Consider the following 20366-nt stretch of genomic DNA (forward strand, 5'->3'; position numbering starts at 1 on the left):
TATATTGACACAGCTGACTGGCAATCTGTACCCCTGACGAAGCCACCTAGAGTGGCGACACGCGTCGGGTCTCTGGCTCTCCCTGCCCCACTTCACTTCTCATGGGTTTTGTATTGTGCTGATTTGTATGTGTGGTTATCATTTGGGGTGGTTATGGAGATTTTCTCTGTCCACTTAGACCCTCTCTAGCCCCTAATTATCTGGCTGATCTGGTCCTTGATGTTCCCTATGCCTGATCTTGGGCTGGGGTACCTCTATGCATATATGAGGTCTATATAGTGTGCATTTCTATCGTTTTTGTACACCTCATAGTGATCAGCATCTTCTTTGGGTTTACATTATCCCTTGTACTGTTTTTTGTAATTATTGGGTTGGAATTGCATCATTTTTTCATTGTATTTGTATATTACTGGTGTTTCTGACTCATATGCTCTATATTACCTATGTGTGGGCTTACTAATTCTCCTATTGAGAATCCTCTTTACATGGACCTAGGGATATAGGCATCATTCTCAGTGAGGGTGATAGTTGGTAGCAGGTGGGTTGCTCTATTATGAGCATTGTATTATTTGTGTATGTGTCACATTTGTGACCATTTTTAATGTTTTTAAGAATTTTTGCTGTTTGGTGTGTTTAATAAAATTTGTATTATATATGCTATGTCCTATTCAGGGTGATCCCCTGCTCGTGGCCTATTTCTTTCTCACAATTTCAATGTTAAAGAGGGAAGTATTATAATACAAAGATGCTAAAAAGTAAAGAAAAACTTGTATACTACGTAATATAATACAACGCCTCCTGCCGAAGCCTAGAGGGCAAAACGCGCATCGAGGTGAAGCTTAGAAGGGTGCTGCAGTATCTCTCTGCTCATTACATAACAACTATGGCTTCAGGGACTACTTTTTTTTTCTATAAATAGAGCTATCTAGTTAATACAACCCGGTCTAACACTGTGTTAACACTTCTCTATGTACTAGCTATTTGTTGAATTTTACACAGTGCTACAACTGCAGCTATGGCCTACAATGTATGATTACTATATGTGACACTTTTGTTTACTTAATGCACTCTGTTCAGAATTATTTGTATAGTCATGTAGAAGCTCTACATCTATAGGAAGATATTTGTCTTCCACATTTATATATTTAGTGAAATGAAAAAAGAAATATGCAGCACTCACCAATGAAGCTGAAAAGCTGTGCGTCTTTATTTCACATGAATTCCATCAACAGATATGTGGACATGCATGATGTTAGAGGAATGCTAGGGGAGGGAGGTGCCTCTAACCTCCTGTATGTCCACATATCTGTTGATGGAATTCATGTGAAATAAAGACGCACAGTTTTTCAGCTATATCGGTGAGTGCTGCATATTTCTTCTTTTTTTAATTTCACATTGAAATATTCATGTTTTTTCATGCAAGCACCTCCATTTCTCCGTTTTTTGACTGAAATATATACCGCAATACTTCAGATAAATAGCTCCCTCTGTTAATGTGGTGATTTGTGTGACCTAGTATGCCGTTCATCTGTTTGCTCCTTTCTGGGATCATTTATATATTTAGTCCTGTGCCATAATATGTGAATATATGCATTTGCGTTTAATTTTACTTCCTGTGTATTAACCCCCAAAAATTAGACCTAAGTGAACATTTTTTTTTTTACCGCTTAACCCTGGCTGTCTCTACTTGTTCGTCTATTTGGTCTCACACGTTTTCACTGTTTATATGATTATTATCTATACATAAAGTATTATACGATGTATTAAAATAATGACTATCTCTTGTATGTGATCTCAATGTTCTGCACTATATGAGAGCATACATATGCTCTTTTGCTTAATAATTGATTGGATGAGCATTATAGGTTTCACATTCTAACACTGCCATAGTGTTTTTGAGGAAGTTATATCTTCCTTTTCTAGAGGTTATATTGGTTTTCTACGTAATATAATAGACTGGACTTATAAAACCAAAGAGGAAGAGGAGGAATTGCCACTCCAGGTGATGCAGTGCAGTATTGGTGCATTTTAGTAGTTGTATAATTCATTGACTACAATTCACTTAATAGTTGGTTTCTGTAGATGCAAACCGTATATTAACATCAGGCTTCATTTCATAATTGTCCAATTTTTGGGTATCAAAGAGAGTTTCATTCTTGGTTTGCTAAATGCTACAACCATACAATAAAAACTTGTGCTGATAGAAACATGTCCGGATCTGAAGTCCGTAAAAACATTAAATGTAATGTAGAATATTGTACAATCTACATGCTGAGCGCAGCTTTAGATCCCATTCAGAGAGCTGTGCACATTGACTGCTGCCAACTGAATTTTATTGGTCCTTTATGCTTCTACATAAAACTCTTCATGGGTATTTTATGGACTTGTTTTGCAGTCATCACAAGCCCGCCCGGATGGGAAATAGGAATATACATTGCTGGTGCGCTGACTTTGCTAGGAGTAGTGGGTCTCTATTTATGGAAGCTGTACAAATCGGGCAACTATCCGTCTCCTTCTCCATTCCCCAACTATGACTATCGATATCTTAAGCAAAAATATGGGACATCATACACAGAGGTTAAGAAGGTAAGCTCATCGCTGGACATGTCTGGAGCTAAACACAGTTTTTCTGTTGCTTAAATGTCATAGCCAATATTTGTAGGATCATCCTTCAAAGTCCAATCAAGTGGGATTTCAACCAATGGGACCTCTGCTGGCTGCAAGGATGAAGCGGCTAGAAAACTGTAGTGACCCTTTGCCTTCATGTCAGTACATATTGGTAGAATAATCTATCAAGCTTTGACTGGTAGGGTCTGACTTCTCTACCCCTATTATCTGCCAGAACATTACTTGGTTCTTTCTAGGTAAGAAGAAGCCAAGTAGAGCCAACAGGAACTTACCGCCAACTCCGATTTGTTTTGGCAGTTAATAGGACCTTCAGCAGTCAGATCCTGCCAATTGGACCTTGATGGCATGTCTTTGTGTTATTGGTCAAAACAATAGGTGTCAACAGGAGACAAAGTGGCACTGTCTGTCTAATGCTCCTGTATCTTAACGGAAGCATTCAGTTGTCAGACCCTGACCAGCTGCATATTGGTGGCATATCCCAAAAATATGAACAACTTAAACTCAAGTACAGCACACATATTCAATATGGCAATCAATCCGGGTGTACCACCCGGATATAAATAGGAAAAATTCCCTATGGAGCTCCCTAACAACTGGAAGACGCGAAGAAATGGAGCAAAGCATCCATATATTTAACAAAAGTCAATCCAAGACTTATTTTATTAGTACAAAAATCATCATTAAAAAAGTCATCACAAAGTATTACAAACAAAGATAAAGTCATTGAACACAGGTCAGAATGCACCAACATTAAGAATAAAAAACGTGCTGCACAATGAGCACCTCAACCAGAATGGTAAGGCCGACATGTTACCCTAAGGCTCCCACAAATATGTCAGAATAATTACTTTATAATGCAGCGTGCAGTGACCATAGCATCAATAGCCCGAATCAATGGGAACAATATAGTGGGGTCCTATCCCTAGTCCACCTTCTAAACCCCCACCAATATAGCCAATACTAGACCAGATAGTATTCTAACAAAGTGTTGTCCATATCTGGCCCGGAGAGGGAAGGAAGAGGGGAATCAATGATTAATAAGGGGTTTCAGCCATTACCCGTGCTGGTGTCCATGTGCAAGCGCGTACCCCACCGAGAAAGCTATCTGACCCTCGGTGAATCACGCGTCGGGGTCCTTTCCTGATCCTATTTGGTGGTCCACATCGGGTCCTTACTGGTAAACTCTGCCCGGCACTCTTACTCCTACATGGGTCATATTTAATGCCTTGGGCGTCTCTCTGCCGGCACTGTCACTTTATTGCTGTAGCACACCTATGCTTTGGGGGATGTATTTGCTAGGGTTCACACTTGGTGCTCCGTGCCGGCTCTTAGACTAAAGTTAGTATTTGCCCCTAATGTGACTTTGTACCAGTCCTATTATTTGTTCAGGACTCGCAGCACCTTATATATGCATATAGGGGCAAATTCATATATGTCTTTGAGTATTGACATTTTCTGCTGACAGTGTGCTTATTGCCATCTACCCCCTTCCCCCTTGTTGCCTCTTTTCCTTATTTGTATCTATTACTATGCCATGTTGTACTGATATTTTATGACCTTTTGATACTATTGATATGATATTAATAAACTTTTGCCATTTTTATGCTCCTCTGTCCTCCTATTTTCTCATGTCATACATGGAGTTAGAGTGCTTGTTATAGTGTGTGTGTGCCATCTGGTACCATTTTTCTTTGCATTTAATATGCTACCTGGTTTTGTTATTCAAACATCCAAGAAAGTCTTGAAAGGGAAAACAGTTGACCCTATCCAGTTCAATGTAGCGTATTATAGGCACCCATACAAAATGACACCACTTAATAATATCCACAACGGGGCCATCCATACAGTTGAGAAAGACCCATTTATGGCTCATTATGTGGTGTCATGGGTATCAATAAAACTCTGTATGAAAGGAATTTTCTAATATTGAGATACTAATGACCTACAGTTGTGCTCAAAAGGTTACATAACTTGGCAGAATTTTTGCGTTCTTGGCCTTTTTTCAGAGAATATGAACGATGTAACGGGGTCTTCCAAGCTGGGGTACCTCTTTCAGTACCACCCCATATTTTCGGAGGTCCGCTCTGCGTTGCCTGGAGTCTGAATGAATGACGCTGGCTGGAATTCCTCTGAGTGCATGGGCGCATATAAAAGATCACTGCTTCTCCATGTATTTCCAGTCTGACAACACTTTACTCACAGGACACAGAATATATCACACAGATACAGAGGGCCGGCCAATAGAAAAGCGGCAGGCCAGACATGCATTGCAAAAGCTGCAGGTGGCCGGAGCCTGCGGATGTTTACTGTGGGAATTACAAAGGTGGGGGGAGGGCAGACACTGCTGATACATTAGGGACATGCATCTCACATGGAACCTATTATATATACATATAACTGCACAACATATTCTGGGTGCTGAGTGGTTCTGTAACACGGCTCCCCTTTTCAGCGACGCGATCAGCATACACAGTCTGATGCTCAACGGATTGGTTTGGGGATGACCGAAGTTTATGGGGTTGGTACAAGTTGCGTTTGTCGACTTAGTCCATCGGCGTTACCATTTTGTTTGCCGGGTCTGTAGTGGATATTGAAGTCCAGAGGTTGTAGAGCCAAACTCCACCGCAGCAATCTGGCGTTGTCTCCGGAGACCCGATTAAGCCAGACTAGGGGATTATGGTCCATTAGGAGGGAAAACTGTCGTCCATACAAATATGGTTGCAACTTCTTGAGTGCCCATACTACCGCCAGGCACTCCTTCTCGATGGCCGCATAGCTTACTTCACGGGGCAGTAGTTTCCGACTCAGGTAAGCTACCGGGTGTTCTTGGCTGTCCGGTCCGACTTGGCTCAGTACTGCCCCCAATCCAAACATAGAAGCGTCTGTATGAACAAGGAAATGGGTAGTTGGATCGGGTGCGGCCAATACAGGGGTATTGGTGAGGGTGTCCTTTAGTTTGCGGAAGGCTTCCTCACACTCTGAGGTCCAGGTTACCTGGCGGAGTTGGTTCTTACGGGTCAAATCAGTGAGGGGCTTGGCTACGCTGCTGTAATTGGGAACGAATTTCCTGTAATACCCCGCTGTCCCTAGAAACGCCATGACCTGGGTTTTAGTGCGTGGCATGGGCCATTTGGCTATGGCCTCAATCTTGGCTGGTTCTGGTCGCTGTTTCCCACTTCCCACCCAATGCCCTAAATACTGAACCTCCGCTTTGCCCACGTGACACTTGTTTGGGTTCAGGGTGATTCCGGCCTGGTGGATCCTGTCCAATACTGTTTCTAGGTGATTTAGATGCTCTTCCCATGTCGCACTGTAGATGGCGATGTCGTCCAGGTAGGCACAAGCATAGTCCTGGAGACCATCCAGAAGCCGGTCAGCCAGCCTTTGGAAGGTCACCAAGGCATTCTTCATCCCGAATGGCATAACTCGAAACTGGAATAAGCCGAACGGGGTGACAAATGCCGACTTGGGAATAGCGTCAGGACTAAGGGGAATCTGCCAGTAGCCTTTGCATAGATCGATGGTGGTCAAATACTTTGCCCCCGCCAGCCGGTCTAACAACTCATCAACACGCGGCATGGGGTATGCATCCGTCACTGTTTTCTCATTGAGCTTACGATAGTCTACACAAAACCGTGTAGTCCCATCCTTCTTGGGCACTAACACTATGCCCAGGGACTATCTGACTCTTCAATGACCCCTAAACGCAACATCTCTTGTATCTCTTGTCGCATCCCCTCTCGTACAGACTCAGGGATGCGGAAGGGGTTTTGTCGCAGGGGGGTCTGATCCTGGGTCTCAACCTTGTGTTGTGCCAGGCGAGTGTACCCCGGTCTCTCTGAAAACATCCTCTGTCGCAGCCTCAACAACGCCTCCGCCTGCTGTCTCTCCCGGGGGCCTAGGTCTTCACCCAAGTGTACCTGGTCCCATGTTTTAGACTGAGTCCTTTCCCCTAAGACATCCGGCAAGGGAAGTCCAGCTAAATCCTCTGCTTCAGGTGCACAGATGGCCACTACCTCTTCAGGGCGCTCCCGGTAGGGCTTCAGCATATTCTCGTGGAACATGCGGATAACCCTGGGGTCGTCACAATCGGCGACATTATAGGTTGTGTCGGCTATTTTCCCCACTACCTGGTAGGGCCCCTGCCATGCAGCTTGAAACTTATTCTGCTTAGTGGGCTCTAACACCAGGACCTTCTGTCCTATTTCCAAGGTGCGCTCTCTGGCCCTCCGATCGTACCATATGCGCTGGCGCCGCTGGGTCACCTGCATGTTCTCACGTACAGCCTGAGTCAGCTCCTGTAGGCGGTCCCGGAATTCCAGCACATAGGGTACAATAGGTATCCCTTCTATGAGGCCCTCCCCTTCCCAGTGTTCCAGCACTAAGTCTAGGGGTCCCCTTACCAGTCTCCCGTATACCAGCTCGAACGGGGAGAACCCCGTGGATTCTTGGGGCACCTCCCGATAGGCAAACAGGAGGTGTGGCAAGAATTTCTCCCAGTCCCTGTAGGTCCTGGTAAAAGTCCCAATGAGCTGTTTTAATGTCCCGTTAAAGCGTTCACACAACCCATTGGTTTGCGGGTGGTACGGGGCGCTTCTAATGGACTTTACGCCGCACAGCTTCCACAGTTGGTTGGTCACCTCTGCTGTAAACTGGGTACCCTGGTCCGAGATAATCTCCCGGGAAAATCCAACCCGTGAGAAAACCTGGAGCAGGGCGGCCGCCACCGTCTCTGCCAGTATGTTAGGTAACGCAACCGCCTCTGGATACCGTGTGGCATAATCTACCACTGTCAATATATAATTTTTCCCAGACGGACTGGGTTTGGCTAGCGGCCCTATCAAATCGACCGCTACTTGGCTAAATGGTTCCTCCACAATGGGAAGGGAGCGTAATTTGGCCTTGCATCGATCCCCCCTCTTGCCAATGCGCTGACAACTGTCACAGGTCTGGCAGTACTGACGAACATCATAGGTTACCCCCGGCCAAAAGAAGTTTTGTGTCAGACGATGCATGATGCGACTGACGCCGAAGTGCCCGGCCAAGGGTATATCATGAGAGATTCGCAGTAGCTCCTGCCTATACTTCTTGGGAACTACCAGCTGTTGTTTTATAATGGGGCTCGTCCCTGTGTGGTGCTGCTCTGTGATCTGGTAGAGGAGTCCCTGCTTCCATACAAACTGTTCCCCTTCTAGTACTCCTCTCCCCTCCTGTGCCTTCCCACGATATCCCTCCAATGAAGGATCCTCAATTAACTCCCTCTTAAATTCATCTGGGGTAGCCCAAGAAATGTGTCTGGCTATGGGAATACGTGCAGGGCTGGGATGTCTTACCTGGGCCTCCTCTGAGGGTGATTCCGCCTCCGCAGCTCGAGCTTGTCTCCGGGTGGTCACAGGATAGGTCTCAGCCAGAAGGGCCACCGAGAATGCAGACAACATGGGACCCAAGTCATTTCCCAGCAAGACGTCTGCAGGCAAATCCTCCATCAAGCCAACCTCAACAAGGCCATCCCCGACTCCCCAGTTCAGGTGAATCCTGGCAGTGGGTAGTCGATGTATGGCTCCCCCTGCTACACGGACTGCCACTTTCCGGTCCATCTTCTCTTGGTCCCAGACGAGATGAGGCTTCACAAGGGTCAAAGTTGCTCCGGAATCTCTTAGTCCCTGCATACGTTTTCCATTAACCCACACGACCTGTCGATGCTGTTGTCGATTATCTTCCCGGGCTGCCTGCACGGGGTCTACTTCATGCAGCACTTCCTCCATCTCTTCGACCCCTTGGTTAGTCGTAGCCCCCAATGCCGGGTCAGCTTCGCCTTGGTAGCAGTGTACAGCAGCCCGGCTGAAGGTAGCTGTTCCTGCCTTTGGCCACTGGGTATGCTGAGTCCGGTTGGGGCATTGTCTTTGCAGGTGGCCCAGCTGACGGCAGGTGTGGCATCGCGCCCCAGGGGGACTGTGGTAGGCCGGGTTTCTAGCTGATCCCCCTACAATCTTCGGTGATTTGGGGCCCTCCAGGTCCATGGGCGGGCCCCTAGTGACCACCTTTGATCCGGAGAACTGCGGCCTCCTGGCATCATGATGTTCATCGGCCAGACGAGCGGCTTCCTCAAGAGTCGTTGGCCGCCTGTCCCGAAGCCATTCCTGTGTCTCGGGGTTTAGTCCATTAAAGAATCGTTCTAACAGGAAGAGCTGGAGGACGTCCTCCTTAGTGGTTGCTTGGCTCCCTTGTACCCACTGCAGCAGTGACCACCGTAATTTACAGGCCCATTCAGCGTGGGTATCGGTTACGCGTTTTATAAGTCCGCGGAACTTTTGGCGATAGGCCTCTGGTGTCAGCGCATACCGGGCCAAGATCACTTCTTTGATCCGCTCATAGTCCATACATTCCTCATCAGGTACTGTGCGATAGGCGTCCGCTGCCCGGCCTGTCAGCTTGCTGGACAGAATCTGAACCCGTTCCTCCGGCTTTACTTGATGAAGGGCACACTGCCGCTCAAAGTCCTGCAGAAAGCCATCAATGTCTTCCTCTGCCTCCCCCAAAAGTCAGAAGGCATTGTACTGGATCTTTTTGTGGCTTACTGTTGAAGGTACCTGGTCGCAGGCCAGAGCTCCCCCTGCTCGCTGGCTCTCCTCTCTCCGCTCTGCCATCTCCATCTTGGCCAGCTCCACTTTGGTCCGCTCTGCCATCTCCATCTTGGCTAGCTCGATCCTGGTCCGATCGGCCATCTTTTCCTTCAGATCAGTACGCACATCAGCCATCACCTCTCGTATGATCCCTACTGCAGGGTTTGGGCCATAGAACGCTAGTCTGTTCTTTACCTCCCTCTGGAATTCGGTCTCCTCCACGTTCACATTGGGGGGCGCTGCACTGTTGTGTTCCATGATGGCTGCTATCAAATCCGCTTTTGTTTTGTTGCTGGCGATCAACCCTCGGGCTTCCACCAGATCTTTTAATGTAGTCCTCTTTAACTTCTGGTAGTTATTTTCCATTCATTCCTTTCCTCCTGTAGAAGGGGTATCAAATCCTGCTGTCTGCCACCAGTGTAACGGGGTCTTCCAAGCTGGGGTACCTCTTTCAGTACCACCCCATATTTTCGGAGGTCCGCTCTGCGTTGGCTGGAGTCTGAATGAATGACGCTGGCTGGAATTCCTCTGAGTGCATGGGCGCATATAAAAGATCACTGCTTCTCCATGTATTTCCAGTCTGACAACACTTTACTCACAGGACACAGAATATATCACACGGATACAGAGGGCCGGCCAATAGAAAAGCGGCAGGCCAGACATGCATTACAAAAGCCGCAGGTGGCCGGAGCCTGCGGATGTTTACTGTGGGAATTACAAAGGTGGGGGGAGGGCGGACACTGCTGATACATTAGGGACATGCATCTCACATGGATCCTATTATATATACATATAACTGCACAACATATTCTGGGTGCTGAGTGGTTCTGTAACAAACGATAACACCAAAACTTTTTCTCCACTCATGGTTAGTGGTTGGGTGAAGCCGTTTATTGTCAAACGACTGTGTTTTCTCTTCTTAAATCATAATGACAACCCAAAACATCCAAATGACCCTAATCAAAAGTTCACATACCCTGGTGAATAGGCCTGATAACATGCACACAAGTTGACACAAAAGGATTTGAATGGCTACTAAAGGTAACATCCTCACCTGTGACCTGTAACAAATGGCAGGAAAGTTGTTCGGAATGTAAAGAAAAATCCACAAATAACATCATCTGAAGTAGGTCACAGGTGAGGATGTTACCTTTAGTAGCCATTCAAACCTATTTGTGTCAACTTTTGTGCATGGCCAAACTTACCAGGGTATGTGAACTTTTGATCAGGGTCATGTAGATGTTTTGGGTTGTTATTATGATTTAAAAAGAAAAAACACAGTAGTTTGCCAATAAATGGCTTCACCCAACCACTAATCATGAGTGGAGAAAAGTTTTGGTGTTATCATTCATATTCTCTGAAAAAAGGCCTAGAAAGCAAAAATTCTGCTAGGGTATGTAAACTTTTGAGCACAACTGTATCTTTTAGGTTAGGTGATCAATATCTGAAGGAATCGGGCCTGACAACTGACATCCCCACCAATTAGCTGCTACCAGCTCTGGCAGCTGCCCAGTTGTAAAGGGCCTCTCACACTAAGCGATATCGCTAGCAATATCGCTATAATGTCACTGGTTTTTGTGACGTTATAGCGATATTGCTAGCGATATCGCTGTGTCTGATACTTACCTCCAACCGCTTCCCCGCTGGTTATCGCTGATCGCGCGAGAACGTCCTGGACTGTTTCTCGTCGTCAGCTTCCTGCTGGGGCTTCCTGCTGTGGAGACGAGCGACGCGTGGACGCGGGCGGCAGGACGTCTTCATCACCTCGTCTGACAGGTAAGTAGCGACCCCCGACCCCTGCGATGTCGCTGGTGAGATCTGCCTGTGTGGCAGCTCACTAGCGACCACTTAGCGATGTACCAGCGATCCTGACCGCGTCATATCGCTGGTCGGGATCGCTGGTGCATCGCTAAGTGTGACAGTACCTTAAGCCTAACCAGAGCAGAACACCACAGCTCTATCACACTGCTTAGTGGCCTTTTTTGGGGTGTCCTACAAAATAAGCCACCAATGTTTTGTTCAAAGAAACCCTAAACATTTTAGTTAACGCCTTCCACGCACCTTGCCAATAGATTTTTTTTTTTAAATTTAGTGCAGATATATAACTAGTAAGGGCCGTAAAGAAAGATCTGTTTTTATACCAAGGCATCTTGCTAGATGAATCAAACATAGCCGTGATGTTTCCGATAATGAAAAATAAAATGAACTGTACAGAAAATAATGCAGCTATTTCTTCTTTAGTAAATGAGCTAGTTCTGGTTATCTGTAAAATTATAGCATACATTAGTGATGTGTAGAGATTAATCCAACACTGTCTTATAAAAGGAAGCACTCCGAGATGATATTAGAGACTGGAAAGCAATTTGTCTAGTGCTGCACACCATAATAAGGAGTCATCTGCTGTCAAAATGAAGACACAAATATTGACTGGCAGCCAGGACATGGAATTACTATAATGACCCAATAAAGTATGCATGATGTTCTATTAATGGAAGCCGGAAGCCTCCAATATAAACCTACATGGCTGCAATGCATCCTGTACATGGGCAAAAAGGCTTCCATCCATGTACAGCAAAGCAGTACGTTATTAAGCAAAAATAAAACGTGGGCTACTCATTATGCATCTTAACGGGAACTAGCTTATCCATTCTGTCTAAACTACAGGCGGCATGGATCAGAGCTTGACTGCACTATTGCAGCTAGGTATATTTTTCTTTGAACCACTCCAACTTAAGATGATTAGTGATGAGCATGCTCGGGTGTTCTCCGAGTATTTGGATGTGCTCGGAGATTTAGTTTCTGCTTCCGCAGCTGCATGATTTGCAGCTACTAGACAGCCTGAATACATGTGGGTATTGCCTGTTTTAGGGAATTCCCACATGTATTCAGGCTGTCAAGTAGCCGCAAATCATGCAGCTGAGGCAACAGAAACTAAATCTCCGAGCACATCCAAATACTTGGAGATCACTCGAGCATGCTCGGGAAAACCCGAGCAATGAACATACTCGCTCACCACTAGAGATGACACTAATCCAGCACCGCCCCTGGGCGACTATTAACAGTGCCGCTGTGGGTGATTGTCAGGTCTCTCCCTATGTACACATATGACAGAGATCTGCCAATCACCTAAGGCAGGATGGGGAGAAGCCAGTCGGGACTTCAAACCATATTTTATCTGAAAAGCATGAGTGTTTCATAGAAAAGTATACAAGTATCAAAAGACTGACTGTCACTTCCAAGCAGAATACAGGTGTGTACAGGTGCTTACTAATAGTAGCCATCTCCATATTAACAACAAATTACCGTAAGTAGCAATCTGTAGTGTTATAGCATGCAAACATGAAATATATGAAATTAAAATTGCATTACTGCTCTAGAAAATTGGAAAAATTGACAATACTTAGCGCATAAATTTGCCAATTCATGTGTACTCAGCAGCCACGATAATGAGAACCTACCTAATTAGTTGCTGAAAACTTACCTCATTAGGCAGGTTCCCAGAAACGAGAATTGCCTTATCGTGGCTGCTGGGTATACATGAATTGGCCAATTTATGCTCTACGTTTTCTCAATTTTTACAATTTTCTAAAGCAGTAATGCAATTCAGTTTTCATATATTTCATGTTTGCATGCTATAGCGCTACAGAGTTCTACTTTATTTGTTCATAGAAAAGTATACCTGTTTGCAATCATGCAGCCAGTCTCTGATTCATATTGCAGTTGGTTTGAGTAGCATGAGTCATCTGACAGGTTCCCTTTGATGACCCATGCAAACTCAGTCTCTGAGTCTACTAATCAACACCTCAAAACATATTTCACACCATTTATCATGGTGATGACTCCCAAAGGCCTCGGCCACAGCCTGTCCTATCCTAGACTTGGAGCAATTGTGTGGGCAAAACACGTTTTACAGATTAACTATTGCCTTGTTGCACAATAGATGTAGACAAGACAGTCAAAAAGCCTCAAAATCCATCTTAGTGGTGCACATGCTGTTTTATAGACCTATCATATACTATTTAGTATATTTGGCACATGTTGACTTATATTTCCTCTTTTTAGGCCACCTCGAGTGTTATTTTGGGCCTCTATTTGCCCTGAAAAATGGTGCACAGCTTTAAAATTTGCAAAGTGTGGACACAAACGTCTGTTCTTTTTTGTCATATTCAGTTAATAAATTTGTCTAAATTTGTCTGAACTTGTACCAAAATTCTGTCAAAACTATGATGGTATATCTGCCCCATTGTATCAGTTCATCAGATACCTGCCTGCTAAGACCACCTCCCCCTTCCCATCCTGATTCTGCCCCATCTGGGAAATGATGCTCTCAAGAGAGAGAAATTCAGTGTTTGACACTATTAAACTTTATATATTTCAGTCTGGATCACAAGTTCCAGTTAAATTCTTCTCTTAAACTTTATGATGTTTCTTTTCTTCTCTAGAGAGCCGTCCAGGGAAATGCAATGGTGGCAAATCTCAATGATACCTATGAAAGTATTAATGAGTTTGGTCCAATGGAATTGATCAACAGGGACATGGAAATGACGCCCTATGGGATGTTAAGGAAATCTGTCTCAATCGATTCCCTCAGCTCCATCTCCTCTATTGGAAATAATTTTGGCTCAGACTTTACGGTGGGACAGATTGAAGTCACTATGGACTATGATGTGAATTCCAATACATTGCATGTCTCCTTAATACAAGGAAAAGATCTGCTGGAGAAAAAGGAAGATGGAAATTTTGAGTCCTGCTTTGTGCACATTAGCCTCCTTCCAGACGAACAAATCGTTGGCATTTCCAGAGTAAGTATACCAGGTGCATGCACGTATATGAGGTCTGTAACTTCATTTATTTCTGGGTCTTCTTATCTCATTGTGGAAATGTTCATAAACAAAATATAGTTTATTATATACAGCATATAGTAACTATTGAGACCTCAGAAAATGTACACCACGTGTACTAAATGGTTATCTAAGGGGTAATGTTTCTCCTTGTGGAGAGTGACATGACTGACATGATGGAGTAAGGAGACTTATAGGCCATGCAATGCTCGTCTGGGAAATTAAAAATGCAAATTGTCTCTTCAAAGAAGTTGAGGACTTGAATTCTAGTGCCACCTATTGGAAGTAGCGTTCCTAAAAGTCTATATTGACCCTTTAACGAGTCTTGCCACATAGCTTGGGATAAAATTCAAACCAGAATATTAATAGTAGACACAGTATTTCTGGGTGTTGTTCTTCCTCAGTGCAAAGCATGAGATCTGAGTTGACTGTGTGAGAGGCTGAGACTGGGGTCTCTATGGGTTAATGTTTCTTCTTATGGAAAGTGACATGCCTGAACTGACAGAGTAAGGAGACTTAGGCCTCTTTCACACATCACGTTTTCGGCGTCAGGCGCGATCCGGCGCTTTTGACTAAAACCGGATCCGTCGAAATGCAATGCCGGATCCGGTTTCCCCCCCATTGACTTGCATTAGAGCCGGATCGAGCCGGATGGCCATGCGTTTCATCCGATTTTTGCCGGATACGGCAATGTGACGCGATCCGGCGTCTGGAAAAAACGGAGACTGTAACGTTTTTTGTCTCCGTCGAAAAAGCCGGACACGCCGGATCCGGCGTGTCCGGCTTTTTCATACAATGAAAGCCTATGAGCGCCGCAATGCGCCGGATCCGGCGACAGCCGGATCCGGCGGCCGGATCCGGTTTCTTTGGTCTGAGCATGCTCAGTAGCTCTGCCCACAGGACATATATAAAAGCAAGACAATGGGACCCTCAGCCACACCCAACATGCCACCCAAGCCAAGAACCAGGAGCAGGAGAAGGCAGCAGACATCTGCAGCAGCAGCACCATCAGCACCACCCCAAATGGAGCAGCATGCTGAACAACGGGAGGGGAGTCTAGCAGCAGATGAGAGACGGTAATTATCAAATCCCCCATTCCTCCAAACTAGGGCTATGGAATATCAAGATATTCATTGGCCCTTTGTTTCTCTTTATTCAACAGCCGCCCAATAGATGCAGCAGCAGCAATGGCAGCAGCAGAAACACCACCCACAGCCATGGAGTCTGGCCATGAGGAAGACAGCACATCTTCTGGGAGCCCTCCCTCGCATCGTCAGCGTTTGACGGTAAGTTTTTATTTCCAAAATCCATCATCTCTGTAATATATGTGTATTCATTGCCTTTTATTTCAAAACAGGAATCACAAGATGAAGAGGAGCTCCCAGAAGAAGAAGGAAGGGGTGGACAGACACTTGGAGTGGGCTCACAATTGGTAAGTTTTTTGCATCAAACGCAGAAACACAACATCACACTACACACAACACATAGAAAACAATGTTCTGCAGACCACACACAGCAAACAAATACCTACATCCAAAGACATAACATTTTTTGTTTTCTTCTCTAGTCTTCCCAATCTGGTGCTCGGCCAAGAGGTCCTCGCAGTGCCTCCCAGGGTCGTCGGCGACAGCAACGCGGCGGTCACCAGCGTGTAAGTATAAATATTTTTGCTTTGTTTTTTTTTAACTTTTTATTTCATTTCTTTTGTGGAGGCTAATTATGTTATTTTTGTCTTTTTCTTTAACAGCCTTCACAGCGTGCTCCCGACTCTGACGGTGAGGATGGAGGGATTGATGTGGACCGCCTCATCAATCTCGTCAGAGAAAGGGAGCCGCTCTGGAATATGGCTGACCGCCGCCACGCTGACCTGATCGTTACCCGACGACTCTGGGAGGAAATCTGTTCGCTCCTTGTGGGCCGCTGGGAGGACCTCGAAGCTCGGGCCCAGATTAAAGAGCGTAAGTATATACAGTACCGGTTGCTTGATTTAAACCAGTGTTTCCCGAACTCCAGTCCTCGTGGTCCCCACGGATCATGTGTTCAGGATTTCTATTTACTTTGGAAATCCTGAAAACATGACCCCTGGGGACCATGAGGACTGGAGTTTGGGAAACACTGATGTTGTATACTAACCACTTTGTCCTTTCTCGTTTCAGGGGAGAGAATTGTGAAGCGGTGGCGGTCTGTGAGGGATTGTTTCAAGAAGGAGTTCAATAAAGAGATGCGGGCCCCGAGTGGATCTGGAGGACGCAGGAGCAAGTACAAGTACGCACGAGCCCTGTCGTTCCTCCGGGAGACAATGCTCACCAGAAGGTAAATATTACACACCACATGTGACAAAAAAATGTTTAGATGTAACTTTTTTTTTCAGCCAGGGCCATACCATGTCACTATTTTAATTGTTTTTTTTTCTCTTTATTCCACAGCACGATGAGCAGCACTCGGGAGCCTGCACGATTGGACCCTTCTGAGGCGATCCCTGAGGAGACCGGCACCGAGGGACACTTCGACCGCCCCGGTACATCTGCACCTTCCCAGCCTTCCCACACATTCGACCCATCTGTCCCATCCACCAGCACAGGAGCATCGTGGCCGCCTACATTACATGAAGCTGCTGGTGAGGAGATCGCTTTCCCTTTACCCCACCCTTCTGCCCCTGCCACCTCTAGTACACCTGCGGGTACTGGGCGGCAGCAGCAGAGGGGTCAGGAAAAGACTTATGCGCCAGAGTTCTTGCATCTGAATGCATCTTTCCAGAACTGTCTAAAAGTCTTGTCAGAGCAAATCTCCGCAGGCTATCAGCAGATCAACTCCAGCATTCTGGAGGTGAAGACACTTCTGCAAACCATGCATTCAGAAGCAAGATCTTCGCCAAACCACACCTTTTTCAGGTCTGTTGTGGAGCGCATGGAAACGCTCTCTCCTGCCCAGCAGATGCATGTAATGCATTCATGCCACGCTGCTCTCCAGCAAGTTACCTCCCAACCTCCTCCTCCCACCACAGTAGTTCCTCCACCTGCACCCCCTCCAGCCACTTTCCATCCTCCCCCTCCTATTACATCTACACCCCCTCCAGCCACTTTCCATCCTCCCCCTCCTATTACATCTACACCCCCTCCAGCCACTTTCCATCCTCCCCCTCCTATTACATACCATCCACCTGCCCAGCACCATCCACCTCCCCAGCACCATCCACCTCCCCAGCACCAGCAACCTCCCCAGCACCAGCAACCTCCCCAGTACCAGCAACCTCCCCAGTACCAGCAACCTCCCCAGTACCAGCAACCTCCCCAGTACCTGCAAACTCCCCAGTACCAGCAACCTCCCCAGTACCAGACATCTCCCCACTTCCAGCAACCTGCCCCGTACCAGACATCTCCCCACTTCCAGCAACCTGCCCCGTACCAGACATCTCCCCACTTCCAGCAACCTGCACCGTACCAGACATCTCCCCACTTCCAGCAACCTGCCCCGTACCAAACTCCTTCACCATACAACTTGCCATCAACATCATCTGCTCCTACAGTCCCTGCCCAACCCTCCACTCCACCACCCACCACCTCTTCTGCTTCCCACATGTCCACCCATTCTGTAGTTTTTTCCACACCTTCACCTCTAACTGTTCCTTCCCCACCACGATCCCAGTCCTCTCTCCACACTCCCAGTGTCGAAGTGTCCCGCAGCCCCTCCAGCAGTATTTCCACCACACACTACACAGATTTATAATGTGTGTATTTAAATAAAAATGAACAGTTTTATGGTTTCAAAGCTTTATTAAACAAGTTTATTAAAATTTTAAAAAAGTTTACTAAAAAAAACATTTTTCAATAAAAGTTAAATTATTTTACACTGGTTGTCTGTCATTTCTTTCTGCGGCGAAAAAGGTTAAATACAGGGTATTTAAAAGGTGAAATGGTATTCAAAACTAGGTATATAACTGTGGGTAAATTTTAGCTTTTTGCCACAGTTGTGTTCCTGGTTGTGTTTGAAGCAAAGTATTTCACCTAAAAAGTTGTGTTTATTGTTGGTGATTTCCTAACAATGTACACAACTTTTGTTAAAAGGTGAAATACTTTGCATAAAACACAACCAGGTACACACCTGTGGCCTAAAGCTAAAAATAGAGACCATGACAAGATAGCCAACTTTGGTTGGCAAAGGTATATACTGTTGGTACAGAAGGTACACAAGTTTGGTTAGGGCACAAATCTTTCACACTCTGTCATCCTGCCAGTGTACTCTGCCTTGAGGTGACATAAAGTATAGTGCAAAATTGTCCCTCATTACTGAAACCGTCACAGAACTTCTAGTGGTAATGTCATGGTAATCTTGCAAGGTGGTTTCTTCAGAGGTGTCCTCAATGGAAATGGGTTCCTTGCAGATAACAAAATTGTGGAGTACCACGCACGCTTTGATCACCTCGTCCACAGTTTCTGTCTTGAGGTTGATCGCAGTCAATAGGACCCGCCATTTGGCTGTCAGAATACCAAAGGTACATTCAACCATTCTTCTTGCTCTTGTGAGGCGGTAATTAAAAATGCGTTTTGGTCTTGTCAATCCTCTGCTAGAGTACGGTTTCAAAAGGTGTTCTGACAGCTGGAAGGCTTCATCCCCTACACAGACAAATGGCATAGGTGGACCAGATGTTTGCGGCAGCGGTCTAGGTGGTGGGAACTGGAAGGTGTTTCCATACAGTTTACGCCCCATGGCAGACAGTTTGAAAACTTGAGAGTCATTGGAGCGGCCATAGGCCCCAATATCAACCGCAATAAATTTGTATTCCGCGTCAGCGATGGCCATGAGGACAATTGAAAAATATTTCTTGTAATTGAAATATTCCGATCCCGATCCAGCTGGCTTTACAATGCGGATATGTTTCCCGTCCACAGCGCCCAAGCAGTTGGGAAACTGACATATCTGTTGAAACTTGTCAGCAATTTCAATCCACCTCTCTGTTGTGGGCTCTGGTAAAAACTCTTCAGCTAAGGAGTCCCACAGTGCACGGCATGTGTACTTCACAATTCCAGATATGGTGGAAATCCCGAGTCTGTACTGGAAATGCAGTGACGAAAGGGATTCTCCAGTTGCAAGAAATCTGTGGGGAATTAAAAAACAATAAATTAGTTTTAAATCACAGCATTACATACCAAAACTGAGCTATAACACTTGGAGATACAAACTACCACCAACAAGATTGCAGTGAAAGTGTGCTCTGATGCGATCACATCCAATAAATGTGGCTTACCTTAAAGTCACCATCAGACGCTCTGCGGGTGAAACAGAGAAGCGGCAATAGGTGTCCGCTTTTCTTATGAGGTGTGCAATGCGCTCCACCAAGTAATCAAAATTCTCCATTTTCATCCTAACATATCCAAAAAATTTATCCGGGTTTCGTCGAAGGTCCATGCAGAGTGTAGAATAGACCCCACGCGTCATTCTCTTGGCTGTGATGGGGTGGATCCACAAACGTTGTCTACGATGCCTGATGCGCTGCTGTCTCGCTCTCTCCTTCTCCAGAATTATCACCCTCAAACGATTCGCCTCCGCTATAAAATCCGCCAAATTCTTCAAAATATTTCCAATGACAACATCCATCTTCGCCAGTAACTTGCTCTTCTCTCCAACCTGCACTTTCTCCTCTACAACCTGTCAAAGAAAGGCTGTAGGAACATGCTATATATAGTTTTCCAGTAGCCAATCCCGTTCGGAAGGCCACAAGGGTCAATTTTAAAAACCGGATCCGGCGTAATCCGTCGAAAAACGGATAGAAAAACGGATGAACCGGATGAGACGGATCCGGTTTTGTCTGTCAAGAAAAAGACGGATCCGGCAGAAAACCGGATCCGTCACATCCGGTTTTACAAAACATTTGCCGGATCCGGCGTTCCGGCACGACGCCGGATCGCGCCTGACGCCGAAAACCTGATGTGTGAAAGTAGCCTTATAGGCCATACAATACTCTGCTGGGATAGAAAATGCGCACGTTGTCTCTTATTCTCTGAAGAGACATTTTGCCTGCTAAATGGCTATTGTTATTATTAGTCATACATGTTGCAAGGCTGCAACTTGGCTTTAGCAACCAAGTACCTGTTGTGTTTTATCACACATGTAGATCTAAGACTTCTCTGCAGGGAATTTACTAGCAAATAGGTAGATAGATACAGTGGAGAACATAAGTATTTGATACACTGCCGATTTTGCAAGTTTTCCCCCCTACAAAGAATGGAGAGGTCTGTAATTTTTAGCGTAGGTACACTTCATCTGTGAGAGACAG

General features: G+C 45.7%; 1 protein-coding gene across 3 annotated transcripts in view; it reads left to right on the forward strand.

Annotated features, from left to right (window-relative positions):
• Window positions 1-20366, forward strand: part of SYT12 (synaptotagmin 12) — a 244929-nt gene that overhangs the window by 85802 nt on the left and 138761 nt on the right. For all 3 annotated transcript variants that reach the window (XM_073573892.1, XM_073573893.1, XM_073573894.1), the window contains 2 exons: window positions 2396-2586; window positions 13694-14053. In XM_073573892.1, the coding sequence (XP_073429993.1) occupies window positions 2396-2586; window positions 13694-14053 (551 nt within the window). The remainder of the gene's footprint in view (window positions 1-2395; window positions 2587-13693; window positions 14054-20366) is intronic.

This window comes from Dendrobates tinctorius, unplaced genomic scaffold (genome assembly GCF_039654945.1).
Source record: "Dendrobates tinctorius isolate UK_male_01 unplaced genomic scaffold, ASM3965494v1 ptg000037l, whole genome shotgun sequence".
NCBI classification, from domain to species: Eukaryota; Metazoa; Chordata; class Amphibia; order Anura; family Dendrobatidae; genus Dendrobates; species Dendrobates tinctorius.